The sequence below is a fragment of the Vanellus vanellus genome, assembly GCF_965231255.1.
Source record: "Vanellus vanellus genome assembly, chromosome: 13".
NCBI lineage: Eukaryota > Metazoa > Chordata > Aves > Charadriiformes > Charadriidae > Vanellus > Vanellus vanellus.
The window spans coordinates 2,452,850-2,477,260 of NC_138918.1; the positions used below are offsets into that span (position 1 = coordinate 2,452,850).

The 24,411-nt window shown below is 42.0% G+C and overlaps 2 protein-coding genes across 2 annotated transcripts in view; both read left to right on the plus strand.

Moving 5' to 3' along the window:
- The window catches only part of ACSL6 (acyl-CoA synthetase long chain family member 6), a 46,836-nt gene extending 41,575 nt beyond the window's left edge, over nt 1-5,261 (plus strand). The window contains exons 16-21 of the mRNA XM_082490135.1: nt 48-136; nt 714-830; nt 1,080-1,223; nt 2,025-2,126; nt 2,789-2,860; nt 5,058-5,261. Of these exons, the coding sequence (XP_082346261.1) occupies nt 48-136; nt 714-830; nt 1,080-1,223; nt 2,025-2,126; nt 2,789-2,860; nt 5,058-5,198 (665 nt within the window). The 3' untranslated portion in view covers nt 5,199-5,261. The remainder of the gene's footprint in view (nt 1-47; nt 137-713; nt 831-1,079; nt 1,224-2,024; nt 2,127-2,788; nt 2,861-5,057) is intronic.
- A 6,306-nt stretch (nt 5,262-11,567) lies between these two features.
- Nucleotides 11,568-22,690, plus strand: MEIKIN (meiotic kinetochore factor; the record flags this gene model as incomplete). Its single annotated transcript, XM_082489811.1, is given in 15 exon segments — nt 11,568-11,739; nt 13,564-13,651; nt 13,877-13,955; nt 14,977-15,037; nt 15,719-15,862; nt 16,300-16,419; nt 16,660-16,699; nt 17,956-18,017; nt 18,817-18,911; nt 19,232-19,411; nt 19,780-19,860; nt 20,576-20,711; nt 20,714-20,730; nt 21,018-21,141; nt 22,644-22,690. Coding segments are annotated over 15 exon segments (1,446 nt in total).
- Nucleotides 22,691-24,411: the final 1,721 nt, after the last annotated feature.

Genomic DNA, 24,411 nt, shown 5'->3' on the forward strand with positions numbered 1-24,411 from the left:
TTGTTTATAGGAGAGATGACAAGTGACTTGATAACTTTGATTTCCAGGTCATGTAGGAGCCCCTTTGCCCTGTAACTTAATCAGATTGAAGGATGTGGAAGAGCTGAATTATTTTGCTTCCAAAGGAGAAGGAGAGGTAGCAAATCACATTTTTATATCAAATTATCACTAGTTAACACTGTATTAAGTAGTTATGTAGTTATAGAAGCATTTTACCTTTGTAAGGTGCATGGTTGCAGATGCGTTAACGTTTTACAATCAGGAAAGGAAAACATCAATGCGGCTATAGAGCAGCAAAGCACTAATTAAAAAGGGGCTGTGGCAGTACTTCCAGCCAGTGCCGTGCCTGATTACTTTAAGAGCTAAGACTGACTTAATTAGTTCAGCTAAGAAGAGCTGAATCGCTGTGATTTCTACACTGCTGATATTTCTGTATTGCACAGAAATTAAACTTATTGAAATAACCTTTTTTAACTGCAAGCTGAACGCAAACCAATTTCAGACAAATCAGTTTTGCAATCCCTACGTCGTACTTCCTTTCATTTGAAAAAAATCCATCTGTAATTTTATAACAGAATGTATTTTAATTTCATGGAGCACAGGCATTAAGTCAAGCTTTAAAATATTTCAGTTTGAGCGAATTACTATTTAGCTGGTTAGTATTTACAGCAGAATAATGAAATAATTTCTCAGCAACTCTGACTGTTTTGCAGATATGCGTGAAAGGACCCAATGTTTTCAAAGGTTATCTGAAAGATGAGGAGAAGACAACCGAAGCGCTGGACCAGGAGGGCTGGCTTCACACTGGAGACATCGGGAAATGGTTACCTGTGCGTACTGGTCAGATGCTTAGTTCTTATGTCAATTGTATTATCCCGTGTACGTTTTCGAGTCCTGAACTCAAATTTCCAAGCAGATCTATCTTTACAAAGGCCTGAGTTTATATTTTACAGAATAAGCTCGATATGTCAGTGAGGCATTTTCTGGCAATTTCAAGAGCTCTGTTAAAAGCAGACCGCTTACTGAGCCTCTGTGGTTAAATAACGTCTCTGGGAACTCTCATTTCTTTCTCCTGACAGAATGGGACTCTTAAAATTATTGACCGGAAAAAGCATATATTTAAACTTGCTCAGGGAGAATATATTGCACCGGAGAAGATCGAGAATATCTATATCCGCAGTGACCCTGTTGCCCAGATCTATGTCCATGGAGACAGCCTGCAGGTAAAAACTAAGTTTTCAGAAAATCATCCTTTTTTTCTTTGTAAACAGAAGACAGAGAGCTGGGCATGAACGAGGGGAAAGTGTGAGTGGATCCCGCCGCGGTTTTGCCCTGATGTCTCTCTCCCTCCTGCTCCGGAGCCGGCTGCCAGGCGGGCAGGGGCCGAGCTGCTGGTGCGCCCCGAAGCAGCTTGGAGGATGCTGTGGCCAAAGACCAAACCTTTCAACTTGCTTCAGTCCCTCCCCTTTGCCGCGGTGCCTGCGGGAAGCCAGGCGAAGGCAAAGCCGCCGCGGCTCCACGACCGCTGCATTCCCGTTTTGACCAATCTTGTCCCGTTTATTCGCGTATTTATACAAACACGTACACCTTCTGAAACAACTGCAGGTCAGCCCTCCACGTTCCTTGCCCCCAAACACGAGGCTTCCCTTGGCATCGGAGTTTGCCTGAGACTCTCAGCCCCGTGAACTGCGTGTGTGTAAGTGACGCGGTCTCTGTTCGGCTCTGGCTGACGCCTGCGAAGAAATTAAGTAAGTTAATTAATGTCCAAGCAGAACACAAACCCAGCGGAAGGTGTTAAAATTGTTGGCGAATGCAGGAACAGTCACAGAGGACCATTTTATCTGAGGAAAAGCCACAGACACCAAAATATACTTCGCTATGGCATGTTAGCAAATTATTGCCATAATTAAACAAGAAGTGATTAAGCGTGTAGCTAATTCAACCGGCTTATGTATTCACGTCGATGTAGGGCCTGAAATGCGGCTCAGCCTTTGCCTGCAGCTCTCCTTCTCCTTCACCTACAGGCCTTTCTGGTGGGAATTGTGGTGCCCGACTCCGAAGTTATGCCAGGCTGGGCAAAGAAGAGAGGCTTTGATGGAACATACGCAGAACTCTGTAAAAATAAGGTTTGTCTTTCTCCCTATCTGCAGTACAGACGTTTTTTCGCTGTAGCATAACCTAGTTAGAGTAGGTGTCTATTATTAACGATCTCGGTGACAGGAATTATTTCCTCGCTGAAAATTAAGCAGGGTTGATCTGGATAGGGTGATGTGCGCTGGCTGCGTACGGACCTCGTCAGCCTCCCGTGTGGGGGGCACCAAGGGTCTGTCCCGCAGAGAACAACGGTACGGCAGCAGGAGAGGTTGCGTTTGTTTAGATGTCCCAAAGAGGGACCCCAGCCGTATTGCCACGTGCTCTCTGATACTGCCGAACTGAGTGGGACCACATCAGCCACCGCTGATGCCACTGAACCGTCCCACTGGCGTCTGCAGGAAATGATTCCGCGCCTAAGTCTGGCAAATGGTTGGGGGATTGCGAATTTAAGCATCTGTGTCATATGTGCTTGAAAATATAACCTTCCTTTTCCCACGGAGGAAACAGTTAACATCGCTGCACTTACGTTTAACGTTTGTACATTTCTTTAATGGAATATTTGGTAATTATGTATTAACTATCAATAAGACACTTGAACTTTACTCAGAAACATGTTTTCTTGATGAACAATGGCGTTAATTGCATGTAAGGTTGACGCTGATATTTCATGAAGAATTTATGTGTTTTAACCCAGGAACTGCAGCAGGCGATAATGGAAGACATGGTACGGTTAGGTAAGGAGAGCGGACTTCATTCCTTTGAGCAGGTAAAATGACCCAATTAATACATTATTCAGTATGGTCAGATGGGCAGTTTGTCCATTTGTATTGAATCGAGGATTTGTCAGCGCTTGTTCTGCTACTACATATCCTTGTTGCAGTGCGCACAGTGTTTTCTGAGCGCGAGCTTTGTTGCTGGCAAGTTGTATTTGTTCCTTTGAAAAATATATACGCTGTGATTCCGCCATCCACTCACGCTTGAGATTTGAATTAAATTTAGTGAAAATTTTGGGTGCAGAGGTAAAAATCTAATCCAAGGACAGGGATAATCTCTCCAGTCTGACAACCAGGGCTCAAGATAAATATCCGTAGGACTCTGAGGCCACTGAGAGCACTGTTAAGAAACTGGGTCACTAATTACCATTCTTATAACTGACCTAGGAAATGCTGCTGGTTTATTTATTTTCAGCCTGTGCACTAATTCTTTTCTGGTGCTTGTGTAAATATTTCTGCAACAGAGCTACAAACCCTTCAGAAGGAGGGATCTGAAACCAACCATGGATCATATAGCATTAAAAAAAAAAACCCACCACATTGTAAAATGTCTCAATGGTTATTTCTCTTAAAATAATAAACATCCTAATCGTTACATATAACCAGCAAGGGCCTTTTTGCTTTTATTTAGACTGTTTCTGGGCGATATTTCTAATGAGTAATTCACCATATCTGAGTGCAGCAGAAGCACCACTAAACATAAACTTGTTATTCTTCATTTCTCAGTTGCATGTGCAAATGAAATGATAGTAAAAAGAAATGAATTTAAAAATGAAATTCAACATAAAGCACGGTTTGCAGTGCACGTGTTCGTCTGTGGTAATAAGTAAGTCTGGTTTGCTCCAGCCATGGTCTTCACAGTATGAAATATCCTCAAGCAATCTAGTCTACCAGCAGTTTGCAATTAATAAAGTAGCGAGGAAAGCCTTGGCATCTTTCTAAAAGTTAAGAAGAAATGTTTTGCATTTCAAAACAAAACTGACACCCCTGTTGCAATACATAATCTTAAACCCGAACTTTGAGGCAGATATTGCAGCTAATGCTCCAGTTGGATGGGAGCCCCTTCAGGTGGAAGAGCCACTCTCTGTCATCTCCGTCCTTGTCTCGGCGCCAGCGGCCTGAGCTTGGACCGCGGGCTCGGAAATGACAACTCTGGCCTCTGTGACCAACCGCGTCCAGGGTGCAGGCTCTGAAAGCCAGCGCGGCGAGGGAAGCATTAGTAGCACAAACACTGATTTTTGGGAAGGGCGTCACTGCGGGAGGAACTGGACCACAGTGCTTACAAGGGAAAAATGAATCACATATCTAATGGGAATTTAAAAATTCTCGGTCTGTATTCCTGCAAATCCCAGGCTAACAAAATGCAAACCGGTCTGGTTTGGGGAATCACGAAAGCAGCAGATGGCTGGGGAATTTTGTCTTAAATCGGTGGCCAGTCACGCAGCAGTTTTCAGCTTTCTCCCGCACCAGCACGCCCATAAATGCACTGGAAGGAAAAGCTGGCTCCCGTCTGCGCTGCCAGGCTCCCTGCTGCGCTCAGAGACACCGCCGCTAACAAGGGCAGCCTTGTAAAATCCCGTTTGCCCAGGATGAATGGTTTTATATCATTTTAATTAGCTATGAAACGCCATCGACGCTTCTTCTTTAAAGATGATCATCATGTGTCGCTCCTTGTACCTGCAAAGCTTTGTGATAATTTTGCAAGACCGAACTGGTGCTGCTTACTTTCTTTTTGCAGCTCGCTTAAGATGATGGTTCGCAGCGTGGCTCCCTGCCCTCCCTCCCTCCCTCCCCCTTTCCCTCTCTCCCAGCCTTTCAACCCTGTGAAACTCCGCAGTTACGGTATCGCCATATGCGATATTGTCCCTCCTGCTCCGCCTGGCTGCGCCTTGGCCTTGGCTTCATACGGGAGAGAGGGTTCTGTGCTCATTGCCTCCCCTCTGCGCCGGCCAGCTGGCGGGTCGGTGCGGACGCGGGAAAACAAGCAGGAGAGCCAGGGAGTGGTGACGGGTGGTGGAGGGCTTTAATGTCACCTTGGAAAGCTTGGGAAGGTGAGGAAGACCCTGGGGAAGGGTCCCCTGGGCTCCAGGCAGAGCCAGAGGTAACGCAGCAAGGCTGGCGTGAGATGTTACACTTCTTGAGTGGGACGCCTGTAATTTTTGCTGTAAATATATCCCTTTTTTATTTTAGGTCAAAGCCATTTATATTCACTCTGATATGTTCTCAGTACAAAACGGTTTGTTGACGCCAACGTTAAAGGCTAAGAGACCAGAACTAAGAGATTACTTCAAAAAACAAATAGAAGAGCTATATTCAAGCATCTCCATCTGAAATCGCAGGAAGAATCTTCTGAATAATGGACTTCGTAGCAATATTAGAATAATACTCAAAAGTACAGAGCCAGAATGACACAGCTGAAATGGATAAGCAGCTGAATCTTATATTTGAGCCTTTCATTGTTCCAGGATTTCACCACTAACCATAATTTTCCTTCTTTTTTCCATCAGGTGTGATGCAATTTATTTTTTACTTTATGTACACAGTAGAGTGCTACTAAGAATTACGCTAAATTGCCACAAAATATACAGAAATTTCAATCTATGACCAAGCAAATTATGGAAACTTACCTTATTAATAACTACAAACGTTTCTAATTAAAATAGGGAAAGTTTTAGGTATGTCTGTTACTATTTGATTGTATATAACCTAATACATTAGAAACTAAAATTGTGGATAATTCAATAATGTGGTCTACCTCAAACAATCGGCGACTGATGGTGAAAGTCTTGTTTTCCCCGATCTGGAACTTCAAGCTGGATATTGGTTTATATATTAAGTGATAGTTTTTTATATTTTCCAGGACATAAATTACATTGATTTGATTTAATCACTAATGACCTAACTAACAACCAGAATAGAAATAGGAACGAAACTCCCGCTATTTGTACGTAATAGACCTATTAGTATATTACATCTAACGGATTAATATCACCTTGGAATTACAAGAACAGGTTAGGAAGCGGTAGGATAGAATCCCCTCTATTTCCTTTTCATCCGAACTCCATTTATCCATGGCATGCTGATTTTGCCATTAGGGCCTCCTTCAGCGCAGTACACTCATGGACATCCGAACTACTCAAACTGAGAAGGTTGCAAAAGCATCACTGGCTCTGTGGCGGCTTTCCGCGGGAGTTCACGTTAACCCCTATGCTCCCGCTCCCTAATTTATTACTTTACATGCTGCTAATACTGCGTAGTCCGGTTGGACTAACTCCCTTTGAGAAACAGTGCTGAAGAAGTGGAGCACAAGTTCTGCGCTGCGATTCTGAATGGGGCTGAGCAAAACAAATTGGTTTGGGAGAAAGGGCAGCCTGAGCTGCAGCAGCGGAGGACACCCTTGGGCTGGCCGCGGAAGGGGGAGCAATACGGCCCCGGAAGGCCCCCAGGGATGGGCGAAAGGCTGCGTTAGCCCGTAAGGCGTCACGGTGCGGTAAAACATTGGACGTGGCTGCAGAAGGACCTGCTAAGGAAACATCCCTCTGTTCAGACGCCCGGAAGCCGCAGTTCCCACTGTCATCGCTTCCAGTGGCCTCTCTGGAATAAACGGCCGGGAGTCTGGATGGCACCTTGGCTTTCACAACCCGCTGCCGCCGTTAGGAAGGGGGTAAGTCCCGTGTGGAACAGGAGCAGACTCGAGAGCTCTCTCCTGATTGATAGAAAGCACGGCACAAAACAATGAGAAAACTGTAACGTCAGGTCGCTTGAATACTTGGACTGTCGGTGGCTTCCTTCTGCTCAACGGGGTCCTAAATATATATGTGTATTTTAATAGCTGCTGTTTGTTGCGCCAGTGCATACTAGCATGGAGCTGTGCCTGCTGGATCTTCTTTGCTAGGACAGTGAAAGCACACCTATTTTCTCTCTTAAACTGGAATCCACTGTAGACTTTTGAAGCTAAAAGTTTATATTTTTAATCTAAATGATCTCTTATTTTCCCTCTGAAATTCCATTGCATGCTTCAAAATGAAATAAATTGAATTAATGAGTTAGTGTTACAAGAAGACTGATTTATTGCAGTAATTTCAGAACAAAATGATACAAAGGAAGCAGTATCGGCTAACTTAATCACTCATATAAAGAACATAGCAATTTGATTTATCAAATGTGGAAGGATTTGTCTGAATCCCTTTTTTGTGCCCGATTCCTCATTCGATTCCAGTGCAATGACTCATATCAGCCCAAAGCAAATAAGAAATACTGCTACTGTGATCTGATGGCATTGTACATTCATTTTCCCCCAATGTACATAGCAACAGTATCCCTGGGGAATTAGCATCTGCCACATCTACAGAGGATTGGAATTACTGTATAAAATCTGGCTCTTTAGGTCAAGTCATAAAGGATTTTCATCTCTGCAGAGTCTAGTTCATCTCCTTTTTGTATCAGCCAAAAGACAGTCATTACATACGCATGCTTCAAAGCAACAAAGAATTAGTTCAATTTCCTGTTTTAATGCGACATACTTTTAAAATAAAAAAAAAAAACTAGTCATCTAAATAAGTACAGAAAAGCTATTTTCCACTGACCTTTTTCTACCGCATGAATTTGCTTTTCTCCTAAGATGATTTCAGTTTACCAGACTCTTCTAGACAACTAAACTGAGACTTTGAGTATAGAAGATCCCAATATGATTTTATTTGCAGCTTACAGCTTAGACGGCTGTTATTTTTATGTATATAATGCTGAAAAATATATCTGTATTCTTCTTTTGGTATTTGATGCAAAATGTCAGATGCACTAGAGCCAAAGATATGAGCACCAAAAGAATAAAAAAGAAGAAACACAGACTTGGCCACACTAGGATGATGCAAAATTTGGGAGAAATTATGTGGTCACACCTAAAGTGCGAATACTTTCAGAACCTGTGAAAAGCTGTATAAATAAACTAAAAGCTCTCTTCAGTACTTTCTTGTGTACTCAGATTTTCCTCTGCAGGTCACTCTCTCTCGCCATAATCATAACAATGTTGTAAGAGATTAAAACTTGAAAATGTGAGTTAGGCACAAACACGCTTCTCTTCAAATTCCAGGAACGTTTGTTTTGCATTGAGCTTTCTTAAACTGACCCCCCAAGGAAAAATCCCCAGGGCTGTCCAATAACCCCAATAACCAGGATTTTTATTTTCCTCAAGATAACTAATCACTAATTTAATTTCTAATATTCATCTTATTGAAAGAGTTGAGACTCAAGTGCCGTTGCATAAGTGGTGATGTGAGTTACCCTTCTCTGTAAAGAGCCCCATTCTTGATGGCTTCAGGATGACTGGTTTTAACTAATCGCCGTCGACTGGGGGTTCATTCCGCAACCAATTAATGAAAAAATACAGGAAGCCAACGGAAATGAGCACAGTTCCGGTCTGCCACGGCAAGTGGGCTCAGCGCTGGTCAGAGCCCGGCCCCTGCGGCGGGGCTGTTGTTCGGCATCACCAAAGCGCCGTTGCCTTGAGCAGCCAAGTGGGACAAAGCAATTTAGCACCCTCTCCCCGAGGGCTGTATTGGGCTGCGGTCAGTGCGCTGCACGCCAACTACTGTATTCTCGGGCATTTTAAATGCGTAAGGTTCTTCCTGAGCCCAGTGCTACGCCCGTGAAATCACCGGGAGACTGTCTCCAGTGCTCGTATATAAAAACCAGAACAAAATACCTGTTTCCAGGAAGATAATGTTGCTTAGTTATGTAATTTGTATGTTCTTTGCTCAATACATTGCACAGAGAAAATATCTTTCTGCCACAGAAATGGTCAAGGACACACACAAGCGTGAGCAGAAACCATACCAGACAGTCTTAACCCCAAGTTGGCAGGAAATACCCAGTGTTACTCTGTCCTGAAAGGCACATTCGCAGGTTAAAATGGTTGATGCACATCAGGTCAGAGAGAGAGAGAGAGGGTGAGTTGTTTACTGATAAAAAGTACTATTTTACAATCTGTCCTCACTGTTAGTAAGTATATATCCGCATCAGTAAAGTCCAGTGTCATTTTTGCCATGAATATGAAATTCTTGCATATAACAGAAAATAATCTGACTTAATCTTCTGGAATGAAACAAATTAACTATATTTTTTTTTTCCATGTGTTAAAAGCACAAACCGGTGATCTATATGTAAATAAACTGCTACAAGATGAATGTAAACTGGGAAAGAATATACTATTTTTGCATGGTAACAGATTACTTAAGGACCTCTCGATGCCTTACAGAAAATTTGGAAAAGCATTTTATTTAGAGGCAATTCTATCTGCGTACTTTTTGTATCTTTAGCTCACTTCAGTTTTGTCTGAGGAAAAAAAAAAAAGATCTCAGAATTAGATCTTTGTTTCTTCTTAGAATTAACATTCTTTGGTACTTTGCACATTCAATGGTTTCTACACCATCTTTACTCCTGTTAAATGATGAAGCTGAGGCTGTTCTTTTCAGAGGAGAAATCTGGATGCTTGTAGTCTGGGAGGGAAACAGTTTTAGATCCCTGGAATTGTTCCAAAATAAAATGTTTTCTGAGGCATCTAGAGTCCCTTTAAGCCCTTCACTTCATTTCAGCTTTTTGTTATGTATTTTAGCAAAGTACAAGCAGCGAACAAATGAGGCATTTTCCTAAGTGTTGCCTATTCTATTTTCAACTGAAAGTGAAGGGGTTAAAATAGGGGTTAAAATATAACATATACATTTGTGTAAAAAAAAAATCTTAACTGTAATTAAGGATTTTTCAGTTTTGGTATATTAGCATGTATATCAAAAAGTCATCTATGGAAACTTTTGTAAAGAATTAAATAAAGAATTAAATTGTCACATTTCTCAAAACTGCTCATAAGATTTTCTCATGGACTGACAATAAAAACTCTTTTATAAAATCTGTTGTTACTCCAGCACTCTGTCCTCACAATCAGTATAAAGTCGTTAAGAATGTGTGCCTATACTAAACGTGTTGTAAAAAAAAAATACACAAAATAAAATAACGACCAAAGGAATATTGGAACCTGAGATTGATTTTAGCAATCTTCTACGAAAAAATTGTTGCAAAGTTCTCTGAAGATGCAGCAGTCTTTCTGTAATGGTTTCATTTTTTTATTTTAAATCAATAATAATATAACCAAATGTATATGCTTGTTTAATATGAATTGACAATTGGTAATGCATAGTATTTTTTCAGACTATGTGTCTAAACCAATAAAGTTTAAAAGCGTTCAGTCTCTATTCCAGTTTTTGCGAGCACTTCCCTCTCTCCCTTCACTTGGAAATCCAGCAGCACCAAAGAGTTATCTCAAATTTTTCATGTCAACGAAGCAGTGAGACTCCTCTGCTCTACTAACTGAAACACGGGGTCTGATCAGTAAAAGGAATATAACGTACACAGTTTCAATTGCAACATGTAGAGTTATAAACCCAAATCTATCTGCATATATATTAGCCAAAACTGGTGTCGGGGAGCTGCAGCGTCCAGTACAGCCCCTGGCAGGGCTGGCAGCAGGGGAACAGGAGCGGCACCAGGCAGGATTACTCATGGGCAACGATAAAATTATGCATCAGGAACCGGTGGCTGGTGTTTGGGTCAAGGGAAACAGCCACCCCTGACGCCGCCTGCCATCATCCTCCAGGTGTCGGTGGGGGAGAAGCCCCCCATGAGCCGGCGATGTGCGCCGGCAGCCCAGAGAGCCCCCCGCCCCCCGGGCTGCATCCCCCGCAGCGTGGCCAGCAGGGCCAGGGGGGACTGTGCCCCTCTGCTGCGCTCTGCTCTGCTCTGGGGAGACCCCCCCGCAGCGCTGCCTCCAGCTCGGGGGGTCCCCACAGCAGAAGGACACGGAGCTGTCGGAGCGGGGCCGGAGGAGGCCCCGGAGATGCTGGGAGGGCTGGAGCCCCTCTGCTGGGAGGACAGGCTGGGAGAGGTGGGGGGGTCAGCCTGGAGAAGAGAAGGCTCCGGGGAGACCTCAGAGCCCCTTCCAGTGCCTAAAGGGGCTCCAGGAGAGCTGGGGGGGGACTCTGGATCAGGGAGGGGAGCCATGGGACAAGGGGGAATGGTTTTACACTGGAAGAGGGGGATTGAGATGAAATACTAGGAAGAAATTTTTCACTTTGAGAGTGGTGAGCCCCTGGCGCAGGGTGCCCCGAGAAGCTGTGGCTGCCCCATCCCTGGGGGTGTTCAAGGCCGGGTTGGACGGGGCTGGGAGTGACCTGGGCTGGGGGGAGGTGTCCCTGCCCAGGGCAGGGGGTGGAACGGGATGGTCTTCAAGGTCCCTTCCAACACAAACCATTCTGTGATTTTCACTCATTCAGCACAGAGCTCCTCATGCCAGACGCCTGCTGATAACGCTCTGAGGGAAAAGCAACTGTCCCCCTTCCTCCGTCTCACCGCTGCGCTGCCTCCCCGCAAGGAGCCGCCCGCCTCCGGGGACGCGCCCTTCCCCTCAGGCCGGGCCGGGGACGCGCCCCCCGCCCGCCTCATGGCTGCCGCGGGGAGGTGGCACCGCCTGCTGGCGGCCGCGGGTGCCGCCACGCATGCGGGCTGGAGGCGGAGGGGAGCGGTTGGCGCTGCAAAGGGCGGCCGGGGGCCCCTCGTGAGGGAGTGGTTGTTGTCTCCCGACGGCGACCGTCGCCTGGCTCCATCCCCGCCTCGTCCCGTCCCTCAGGGGCTGCTGAGGGGGGGCGGCCCGAAATGGAGCGGCCCCGCTGGCAGAGCGCTTCCCGCGGCGGAAAGGCACCGCGGAAGAAGCGCCGTCTGTCACCGCTGCCTGGGGCGGCCGGTCCCGCAGGCAGGGCCGGCGCCTCCAAGCCGTGCCGGCGGCGTCTCTTCGGGAGCGCGGACCCCCGCCGGTCGGAGCCCGGCTGTAAGCGCTCTTCCTCCCGCCGCCGGCGTTCTCCCGCTCCGAGCGGGGGCGACGGGCCGCGGGGGTCGGGCAGGGCCGGGAGGTCCGAGTTGCAACAGGGGGGAGGCGCCTGGGCCTGGGCCTGGGCCCGGGCCTGGGGGGGGGGGGGGGGGGGGAGTGAAGGCGGGCGACGGGGGAGAGGGTCCTGTGCTGTGCTTTGTCCAATTCTTATGATTTCATGGCGGTTTGAGGAGCGGGTATGGATGCTGCTCAGGTTAAGTCACCCTTCGGGGAAGGTGCTTATCAACAGCGATGTGGTAAATGTGCGGCTTTGGCGTTCCCCCCCGAGCTGTGTAGTGTTGGGTTTGTGTCCAGCTGAGCGGGTCCTGCGGTGTGGAAGCTCCATCCCTGGAGGTGTTCAAGGCCAGGTTGGATGGGGCTTTGGGCAACCTGGGCTGGTGGGAGGTGTCTATGCTATGTCTAAGCTATGGCAGGGGGTGGAACTGGATGGTCTTTAAGGTCCCTTCCAACCTAAACCATTCGATGATTCTGTGAGGCTGGGAAGTGGTTTGTTGTTACCCAAGTCCCTTATGGTGTGGAGAAAGCAGGTAGCTGATCTTGAAACAGGACATTTTCCTGTGTTTTAGCTATTAGTTGGCAATAAGAAGGGTTTTTCCTTTTGTAAAGTACCTTCCCCCTTCCCTGTCTAATCGTTGCCTTTAGAAATGGCACAACAAAACTCTTGCCCACCTTTGAAAGGATACTTTAAAAAAGTGCTTATAGTGGTTCCTCAAAAGGAGCAGCTTCCCTGTTGAACGCAGTTTAGCAGATCTCAAGTTAGGAATTGGAGACCTTAAAGGAAAAAATGTGGTCTAAGGGGATGGTATGGGATTCAAATAAAGCCTAACAGTAATATTGTAACTTGCTAAAGCAAATGGGGAAGACCAGTGTGGGATGTCTTGGTTTCATGTTGATCTTGATAATTTAAATGTAAATTACTGTTACAGGGTGCAGTCAACATTGTTTTCTGTCTTGATCCTGCTCTGCTGGGGTGTGCTGTCGTAGGTGTTTAGTACTCTGGTGTACCTGACTGGGTGCACCAAGCAGCTTTGAGGTCTGTTTGCTTTTCATGCTTACTCATCCCTTTCCCTCTTTCCTCCACGTGCAAGTGAGTCCTGCTTGTACTTTGTACTGTCCTGAACTCCCAGGGAGTTTCAGCTGAAGCACAGCTCTGCAGGGCTGGGGGATGCAGTACTTCAGACCTATCTCTTAGTGCGGGGATAGATGCTCTTTTAACTTGCTGTCGTAAAAGTGTAACTCTAGAAAGTTTGGCTGTTTCTAGCTTCTGGCTGCTGAAAATAAAACACAAAGCTAAACAACTTATACAAGTGGTTTTAGGATAAGAAAATATGTTTCTGAAATTTGCTAGTTCCGAAGGAATTGTGTCATCGTGGCCTTTGCGATTATCTACAGTAAGGATTATGTAGAAGTGCTTATGATAAACTCCATTTAAAACTGATTTAGACTCAAACTACTTTGAACCCTGGTATAGTAAAGGTCACTTCCAAGGTGGGTGTTTTTCCTTTTAATCAACAGGTTTCTAAAATACCTGAAGTATTTCCTGAAGCCTGTGTTTTGGGGTTTTTTTTGGTCTTGTTGATATGCTAATGAAAAAAGCGTGGGTAAAAATAATAAAGCAAATTGAGACTTTACAATATTTGTGATAAGAGGGTCAAAAATTGTTGTGGGCAAAGGGAAACAGCTAAAGGTACCCTATTAGGAATAATCATCTAAATTCTAATATTAAAACTGAAGTTACTGAACTACATACTTATTCTTCTCTAGGCCTGAAGGGAAAGCCCAGTGTGAAAAAACTCCCCAAAATTAAAGAAAGTCTTGAAGTCACCCAAGTGAGCCATTCATGCAACCAAAGGTCTGTTAGAACTTGTGCAAATACACTATTATTAACACTAGCTAATCATTTATATTGTTTTGCCTGCATGAGATGTTGCTTGGAGATATGCAGTCTGAATTCTCAGTAAACTGGTGTTTGTCAGACTATTTGTTGGCACCTCATAAAGACGTTATGGTTTTTGTCACCTTCCCCTACGACAGTGTAGCTCTGTGTGCTAAACTTAGATCTGTTCTTTAACTGCAGCAATCAAGTGAGTGTCAAAGAAACAATGAACTTGGGAAAAAATGAAGAGAAAATAGAAGAAAGCACTGTAGTGCTGAAGGTGAGAATTCTCTCTAGCTCTCTAGCTCTAGGATAAATCAAAGAGATGTGACATGTTAAATTCTTTTTCTAATCGAGTAGAATTTCCTGTGAGTTACATATGTGTGTGTGTGCGCACACGTTTTTCAGGCTGAACTTGGTCCTGTATTTTGGTGACACTTTCCCATGTCTATGGCCAGAATAAAAGCTGTTGGAGCTATTGGTAGCATGGGAGAACATCAATACTAATTAGTCGTAACAAGGAAAGGCTATAGCAGTGTGTTGTGTGGAAGATACCTCATTAGAGTGTGATTCCAGAGAATTGCTCATTTCCAGTTCGGACACAGACCTTTGGCAAGTCACTGTTGCGCTTTTCCTCATCGTAGTAAAACTGGAACAAAGTATTTTGAGATGACTGAGGAGAAGTGTTACAGGACAGTTAATACTGCAGTGGCAAGAAAAAAGTTCACCGGGTGTGTTTGAACTAAAATTTGCTACAGCAAAGGGCTCAAGTGATATTGGTATGAAATGATTTTTCTTTAAAATGCTAGCTCTTACTTACCAATTATTTACAATCCCTGCAAATGCTTAGTTTCCTAGAATATGTTATGTACACAACATAGTTGTTTGTATTTATAGACATGGTCTAGGATTCTGAAAGCAAGCAGCATGAATTGGGCCTCTTAAAATAAAAAAAAAATTAATATAAATCAAAAGACATGGAAATTTATTAGTCCAGTGCTATCTCATGCATAATTTCAGTTGATGTCTATATATCTTCACTGGAAGTCTCATCCAGCAAAGATTGTAGGATCAAATGATTGGGTATTCATTATGAATTTTAGAGGTATAAACCAGAGTACAGATTTGTGAATGGTGCATGAAAAACCCTGGTACAAATTAGACTGTAAATAGCAAGTTTAAGTGGTGAAGTACCAAACAGTAAGTTCCTGAGCATCTACTAGTGTTGGAATACATTTAATTGCATTTCTTTGTCCACATCCTGTTTTCTCAGGTTGTTTGTCTTGGTTGTTTGATTTTAGGAATCCCTGATAATCAGCTTTGAAAGTAAAGAAAGCTTGAAAAATGCTGAAGTGACTTCAAGTGAGTATAATGGCAATACATCGTATTATTAAATACATTTTTAGGTCTGTATAAAAAAATCATAAAATTAATTGTATCATTTTAATTATATTTCTATAAAAATACTGGTGTGCTGTTCTTGTACTGGTTCTGACTGTATGATATTAGAAAGTAAAGGTTTTGAGACCACTGGCTGGACTTCTGTGCCTTACGCCAGCATGTGGCTTGGTTCATGTGAATTGATTGTAGGCAGCACAGACAGGACAGGAGCCCTACACAAGCTGAGGCAGGTCTTGAGCCCAGCCTGTTGAAAACCACATAATCTTGGTTTTGTCATTGACAGAACTAGTTGTTGCATGAGTTCTTCAGTTTACTTAAACCTGCATTTTTAAAAGCTTGTGCATAAATAGTTTGTCCTTCTGAAAACAAAGAATTACCTTATCAGAGGCTAAATTCTTCACGTATTTCTAGTGAGCCTTGGGCAAGGAAGCTGTCTTCTGTTAGCTTATGGCAGTGTAAATTGGGCTTCAGGATGCCCTTTGTTTTGTTTGTTTCTTTAGCTGAATTATGAGTCAGTATAAGATACTGACTTGACAATATTTAGCTCATCACAGGAATGAAACTTAGATAAGGAAAATCCTTCTACAAAGAAGATGATACCTTTTTTTTTTTGATAGCCACCTTTTTTGTCTCCTTCTCTAGGCACAGGAATGACTCTTCCCACAGGTGTTTCAACCTTTCTCCTAGAGTGTTTAGATGTAGACTCCACTGCAGATTATAACACAGGTGCTACTGACAGCCTGAACAGTTGCCCATCACCTGAAACATTCAGAGATGATGGTTCAGGTGAGACTTATGGGTTTTTTTGAGTTTTATTTAATGAAGAAAATATGAGGGGACTATCTATAATAGAAAGACTAGTGGCGTCTCTTGATGTGGCTCACCAGGTCAGATCTTTGCTATAAACCAACTGGTGCTTACCATGGGATCTATATATCTGGTTCTCCAGTCCAGTGTGAATCAGGTCCTGGTGTAACGTGAATCATACTGTAAACTTAAAGTATTCACTGTTGACACAAACTGCTTATTGGGGATGACCAACAAATCTGCTTTGAGTCAAATTCCTTCCAAACTTTTCTGCGGCTGTTTGAGCTAGGGCAATGCTTTCACTTTGTTTTAAAGTTCCTGTCTTGCAAATGCAATTGTTTTCAGTTTGCTCACAAATTTAATAACTCAATGAACTTCAGCATAAGAAGCTTGCATTTATATCTTTTATACAGAAGAACCAAGTAATTTTTACACTGAGGGCTCTGGCAAGTATAAGAATTCTACTCTCCTGGACTCCAGCAAAGCAGTGACCATAGATAAGATACCACAGATCTCAAATCTTTCAGCAATATTAGGTAATTCTTTTCTACAACACTTAAGAATATATACGTAAACAAATTTCACTGTAGTGCAAGGAACCTGTAAAAAATATGTAATGATCATATAATTTAAGGCATATCTGCATAATGGGGAACAGCTGCCTGTTAGTGGTTTGTGCTTGCGTCTTATATTTTGCTTTATAATTTAGTGTGCACTAAAACATTGTCTGGTCTGCTTAGCTTTTTCTTCTAAACTTTAGCTTTTATGTTTTTTAGATCCTGTACTCGACGATTTTCAAGACCGATACACTAGAAGGTAACCTGCAAAGCAGACTCTTTGCACCTAAGTGTTCAGAGTTTTCTTTTGAATGGTATTTAAAAGAAAGGCCAGTATGAAACCTCTGATCCTGCAAACACTTCTGTTGAGTTTTAGCTACCTGTGTCCTCACTAACTTTGAAATTGGTGCATTAAGTCAGGTAAGAGTTTGCCTTAAAGACCTCAAAGACTTGTTTTGGTCTTGCAGCTGTAGGGAAGTCAATGTAAGAAACCTCAGTGAAGGTTTTTATGGAAGGGGAAAGTGACATTTGTTTACAAAATCCCCAAATAAGTTGCTTTTATCCAATAGCACTTATTCTGTCAGATTTTTTTCAGTTGCAGGCAGCAAGAAGTGTGTGCCCAGGTGGTCTGGTCAGGATTGCTGGTGCAGTACAGAGTGTGAAGGGTACCTGTTGTCAAGTCCTCATTAAGTCTCTGATGTTCTGTGCTTGCCCAGGACAAAATTAGGTTTTGGGCAGATCTTTTAGGTTCTTTAGGAATCATCAGCTCATATGGGGCACTCCTTTGCTTCAGACTGTTATCGACTTCAGCCTTTGTAAATCTTGGGCCAGGTTGCTGCCCATTGTCAGTTTTTTCTTATTTGGAATACATGTCTACCTGGAAGCGGCACAGGGTATGTAATATGCTGCAACCCTATTACCACTCTCCTGTTGTTAGGATGCCAGGTTTTCTGTTGACAGGTCATCTGCGCTGTGGTTTTATCACAATGAAGGATCTTCTGTACTTGGCCTTGTCATGGTGCTGCCTTCAGGTCCTGACATAAAAATCTGAGTAACTTGAGTGTTTTTTCTAGGACCTGTGTAACTTCGAACCCTTGTGCTGCTGTTTCCAGTCTTAGAGGCAGACATTTCCATTCAGAACTCATTTATACCAATCTGACAGCGTTACAGATCTCTACACAATTCAATCTGAATTTTCTTGTGAACCCAGTTTTCCCCTGCATCCTCCTTAAATATGTTCTGTCCTTGTGTGCCTCAGTGCTGAGTACTTTACTTTAGTGAATGTCTTCTGTGTGTCTTAAATTGCGAGTATTTTCAGAATAAGCTGTGTGACTTGATGATAAACTATCAAATAACTGTAAAGTGTGGTGAAGTAACTCAGTAACAATTTTTTTAAAAATAAGCTTTATCCGAGTTCACTCAGTTTATATTTTCCTATGATTTCCTTTATAATTTTTTTTTGAACGTTAATGTTCATTCAGGATAGCTGTTAATTTTTTTTTCCTCCTCTTCTAGAACAAGACCATCAAATTGCAACTACAGTTCTTCAGCATTAAGTGTTTCAACTACTCTGGCAGGTAAAATACAACCTGAAGCAGTTGTACTAGCTGTGAGACAACAGAATATTCTACCCAAACTTAAATGATAGCAAAATATCAGAACCAGGCTTTCACTAGGTCATTTGTTCCCCTGGCACAGGCTAAGCTCAGTTGTGTCTAGAAGGGAAAGTGTGAATTGACAATCTTCCCTGTAAATAAGACTTGATTCTAATTAATGTGTTAGGACAAGAATAATAATAATAAAAAAAAAAAAGCAAAACCCCAAACCTTGCATTTTTCTGTTTAATCACCTGTGATTCTCAATAAAAATTACCATTTCTTACTTAACTTATCCAGGAACAGAACTGTTTGGGTCATGTTCTTTACTTGAACTTATTTCATATCAGCTTCACACATACTATTATGAGTCCCTCATGTAACTACAGTTCTGAACTGTGACTGATGCAATTCTGGCTATGGCCCAGGTACCACATAATTTTCCTCTGCTTAATTTGGACTGTAATAGCAGCAGAAGTTGCCCTGGCAAAGGCTGCTGTGATTATGCAATTCCTCTGCTCCCACAGTATGTGTGTTTAGCAGTAAATAGCCAGGTGAACCTAAGATTAATAAGCAACCTTGTTTCCTCAAGGAAAGGGAGAGGAGTAAAGCAGCCCTGTCTGCGGGGAGAGGGAGATGAGGGTTATATTGAAGGGAGGAGCTTGTTTACATGGGTGGCTTTGGAATGATCTCTCTTTGAAACCATCCTGTAAGACACGGGTTGGAGAATAGCTGTGGTCTTTGTCTCAAAGTTAATTAATTTGTTGGAAATTTATCACAGGAAAAAAAGTCTGTAAAATTACAGCTGCAAGAGAGAGAACTCCAGACCTAAAAACTGGTATGCGCTGTTCTTCACCGTTAGGACCGGAAAGAAAGGTGAAAGATCCTTGATAAATCAGCCAGGTTATAACATAGATGACTTGTTCCTTCCTTGTATAGGTGGAAGACTCCACCTAAAAGTGTAGTAGTTTTGAAAGGGGTGCCTGCTGACAATGGCAGAGAGTGAAGATGTAGCTTGCCTCTACCTCTGGATAGCAGTAATAGTCATGGGTGCTCACTGTTTTTCAGACTATATGTCAGTGGTACCGAATCAGTTGTGTAGAGCTCAAGTATGACAGTGGGACTTTTTTTGTTAGTGCTTACCAGACTGTAGAGATTCACTTTATAACACAAAATGTAATTGTTTCACCCTTTAGCCTGACAATCAAACTGCTAAGCCCAAAAGGCCGAAGTGTAAGAAAAAAGAAAAACATTCTAGTACGTTAGGAGAAGATACATCGTCGATCAGTCAGCTTGATGCCCGAGGAAACACTTCAGCCATATCAGTGGGGTTGACAGCAGAAGCGCTGCCATCCAAACGGACAGATGCTGTGGTGGTAAGTATTCCCATTGTGTCCTGCTGATTAGCAAAGGCATAAAATTCAAGTGAGAGTTCTGAATCATGACAAAAATTACAATTAAATATGAGAAGTGGTAGGAAGTGCTTTATCCCGTAGTTGTGAAGGGGACCTGAAATGTGTGTGTTCTGCGCTACAGTAAACCAATTCTTTGTCTTAATTTTGGAGACTGTAAGACCAAAAAAAAAAAAGTGAATGACAGGAATTCAGTATTTAAACCCAAAGAACTATTAGCAATTCTAAATGGACTTCTTATAAATAGTATTGTGTACTAGGGGAGTACTGTAGGACTAATAATAAACAGCAAAGAATTGGAAACTGGTACTGAATTCTATGCTTTTGTTTAGCAAATGTGTTCTACCATGCTCATCATGGAGGAAAATAAAGCCCTAAAAATTCTTGGTTGTGCTCAGTCTCCAAAACTAGATATGAGTATCTATCCTGCTACTGTTTTTTTTTTTTTTTTTTTTTTTTTTTAAATGATTAAAACCAAACAAATTGTTCTTCATGGCATGGTCCAAATTCTGGCTATAATTATGCTACAATACAAATTGCGCAACAGTTGACACGTTAAATTTGATCAGCTGGACAGCTAAACTACAGCAAAAAACCTAGGTATCTGGTTTGTAGTTTTGCAATATCTTGTAAAGTAAAACCAACACATAGTAGCTTTACTTGCATTGCTCCTTTGATACAAATGATACTTAAATGCCAGTCTGAATTCTTTGTCAGTAAAGGTAGTATAGTACTACCACTTCTCTCTGCAGGAATAGAAGTGACATCCCCATCACTGTCATGCCATAGCTCCTAACTGAATCAGCCAACTGTACAATTTTTTTAGAAAGGCTGCTTAATTTTGCATCACATTATTTGGCAGGAAAACGTACTGGGCTTTCCTAGTGTTGTAAAACTCAATGTGTTGTTGCAAGCATACTTGAGTTTATGGGCACTAGATTAACAAGCAGAGAACATCGGGGTCTTGTTGGAGGCTGAAGGCAGGAATGACTGGAGTCCTAAATCATATTTTTTTTTAAAGCAATTGAACATCTCTTACAGGACCCAACAAGTGTTGGCCAATTTGAATTGTCTATTATTTAATTGGGCGATTATTGCTGTATGTTTTGTATTTTGACAGAGCTGTAGCTTAGCTTGTCACCAGTGTGCAAAGCCTCACTTGGGGAAGACCTAGTCCTGAATACCACAAGTCCATGTGTAAATTCAGAAGAAATTTTTCCTGCATCACTGAGCTCAGAGAAAGAAATTATTCCTCAAAGTCCAGAAAAAAGAATATTTTTAAGGTTCTAATTTTATTGCACTCTTTAAACCCAGTTTTGGCACGCTAGTATGTAATGTACTATATATTTAAGCCTTACAGTATTACAAACAGCTTAAGAGAATGTTTAAGCTTTGAAGCTTTCTATCACCCTTTCTGATAGCATATTAAGTGTAGACAAGTAGTCTTAAATGTTTTCTAATCATGTCTGTTGAAATCTACATGTCATCTCTGATTGCCCTAGAAGAAAGCTAGGAGAATATTTCTTCGATGGAAATAGTTGTGTGAATGAAATGTCATTAATCTTTTCAGCCTCTGTGTGGCAGACAAGAAATCTGCTCCATTGTTAGAACTTCACCGCGCCAGAGGCCTCCCAGGCTTCACCAAATTTCAGTTAACACAGAAGCGTTCCACCTTCCCGAAGGAGTGCCTGAAGGTAATAAATTATAGAATTGGTGTGCTGTGCAGATGATAACTGGCTATTTGAGTGTTTAAAGGTGTTTGGTTTGTTTGTGTGTTTTTTTTTTTTTTTTTATGTCTGAAAAACCACAAGGCTAAAGAGTAAACGAGGCTGAAGACTTCAAATTTCTGACTTAACAGTGTTCTCGTGCAACAGTACTTCACTAACAGACTGCACTAATGCTTTCTGCTCTGAGGATCTTTAGCCCAGGAATTAATACAATCTCGCCATTTCATAGGCTAGATCATTAGGGCCAGAAGGTGCCACTAGGTAACTCTGGGAACATCTGCACCTCTTCAAGTTACTCCTAAACTCAGCTTTGAGCTTCACTGCTGGTATGGATCCTCCTTAGAAAAGATACCAGCTTGTTTAGTAAATTATTGTCCTGTGCCTTATTTCTAGGGTGAATATGTCTTGACTTGAGCTTTTGGCCATTGGTGGGTTTTGTATCTTGCTCAGCTAAACTGAGCTCTTTAGTGTCCAGTATTGTTCCCCCTGAAAGTAGTTCAAGTAATAGGATACGTTTTTCTTTAGAGATTATCAGCTTCTCTCTAAAGGTTTCTGTTCTTTTCTCCTGAGACCCGTAACATAGGGGAAGCTCCTTTCTTCACTTCCTAGATTTTTGTTAAACAAAAAGGAGAACTGTGTACAAAACTATGTCATCGCTACCATCGTGGTGAAGTTCCCTCCCTTTCTGACCTCTTGAAGTTTCTCAGTGTGCCACTGGATGGCATATGTCTTCCTAAGTTTAAAGTAGTTCTTTACAATGTCTGCAAGTTTATTTGTTATTTATGCTGTATTAAATTAATACAGAGATACTGCATAAGCATAAAAACTTCCAAAAATACTGAATATACACAGATTTTTCAATTGCATTGCAGTCTCTTATGACTCTTTGGAGTCCAAATATTCTCCTACTTCATTACAGATTGAGTTACACGCAGCATCTAGAATGCAGGGAAGTGCTATTATGTGTGTGTATGTATGTATTAATGACAACCATCTGATGCTTCTGTACAGATCAAAGAACAAGGGTGTTAAGTCATGTACCCAAGAGACTTGTGGTAATACAGAACATAGTTTGTACTTGGTAAGCAAATGGTTCTCAGAAATCAGCAAGTGGTGTTTGGTTTTGTTACTGCTTTTCTAGAGAAGCCTGGGAATCAGGAATTAGACTGCCTAAAAGTGATTGTGTTTGTTTGTGTTTTGTTTTTTTTTTTTTTTTTTTTTTATGCTGGATATACACCTCTGCTCAAGGAGTCTTTCAGATGATACTCTTCTTCATTAGGAATGCACATACACTCAAAACTGTTGTTCTCTTCTCACTGGCAATTGACCTGCAAGAATCAGATTCCCCCAAACAAATGATAGGATAATATCTATTGAACATCTAAACAGTTGTCAGATCGATGACCTTTCTCTTACACTTGAATGTGCCACTTCACTGATCGTATTTAACTTATCACTTTTTTCCGCAGATACTATTACAAGTACCAAAAATTGGATCTACTGTAAACGCAGATGAGATTTCTGGGTTTAAGCAGGAGTCCACAGAAGAAATAACTGTCTTGCTGCTGTGGCAGGGAGGTGAATCCACAGAATTACTAACCAGTAATTAATGGCTGTATTTTTTTGGCATATATGTTGTTTGAAATTTAGTATAATGCTTAGCAGTAAGATTGCAAATACTTTATTCAAGTACTTAATATTAAATTATTTTGTACAAGTAACTAGATCTTATTCTGGGCATTTTTCTATAAAGTGTTCATAAAGATAATTCTTCAATTCATTTAGATTTTTTAAAAAGTGTGACTCAAGAACAGCAGACCAAATTGTGTTAATTGAGTTTGGGTTTTTTTGGCTCTTGGTGTGCCAAGATTTCTAGTAGCATTAGCATCTACAGATGTGACCTCTACTTGATTTAAGAAGTGTTAACGCTGTTTATAAAGGTAACTGCATGTCCTGTAAATGGGTATGTAAAGCATTCATATACTCTCAGCGACTCAGAAGTCAATAGTACACCACCATTAAACTACCTGAATGCTTTGGTCTTCAGAACTTTGGAGGTACAGAACTCTGTGTGTTCTGCTGTAAATTGATTTCTAAAGATGAATATAGGTCGTCTTCGCTCTACCATCACTGCACGCTAGCTTTTTATGATCAGCACTCTCACCATTCTGGGCACATCCACTGCCCAACCGCTGTCATCTCAGGGTTCTTCCCATTTCATCTCAGTAATTTTATAATATCACCTGTCTTAGTCATTGTTTCTTCTAGTGGTTTCAAACTTGTGCAGAGGAAGTAGGTGCCTTACCTGAACACAAGGGTGGAAAAAACCCTTTCCATAGCTGAACTGTTTCAAGAGCTGGATATTGGCTTTCTGGATTTTCAGGTTACTGCTCCCGCTACATGGCACATGGGTTAGATTCCCAGTGCTTCCAGTTCAGCTTGTGGATCTATAAATGTCATTCTTCAGCAGTGTGCTGACTGCCTTAGAAAACACTGACAAGAGCACGTTTTTTCTCCACTTGCATTCACCGCAGGCTAAAGTAATTTGAATCCCGACACTGTTCTCACTGCAACACCCCTTACTTTGGTAGACATAAAGGAAGTTTTTCAATTTTTTAAAATGATAGAATGGCTTTTCAAAGCTCTTGAAGACTGAGTTTGATTTTTAGTATTATCACTCAGAATATTCATGCCCTGGAAAATAGTTCCATGTTTCCAAAAAGAGCATGTCAAGAAGACGTATGAAATCCACAACTTTAAGTAGTTTGACTACATTTGAAAATACCTGTGAAAGTTCAGACCCTGAGCCTTTTCCTCATGCTCTGGGGTAGAAGGAAGTGCAAATAAATGCTGCTAGATTAGTCTATGAACAAGTATTGTATAAACATACTATATAGCTCAAGGTTAAAAATGATGCCGTTAAGTTAGTTTTCCCTTTAAGCATGAGTAGAATGAGTTGTACCAGTAACTCCTTGGGAGTCCTCTCAGGTATGCTTCTAATTATCAATATCCTTGTTCTTGCAAAGACTAAGCCACGGGTAATTATGCAAGAATCTAGAGCCCCCAGGAGATAGAGGTGAGCTCCTTGATGTAGCTTTAAGCAAAATAGAAAGTTATGTATCTAGTAAGTTGTGATTATGATGATTGTTCAAGTAAAGCATGGTCCAGAATGAGAGAGGTGTTTATCGTAAGGGTATTCTAGGAGTCCTAGGAAGAAGCACTCACTTTGCCCCAAAA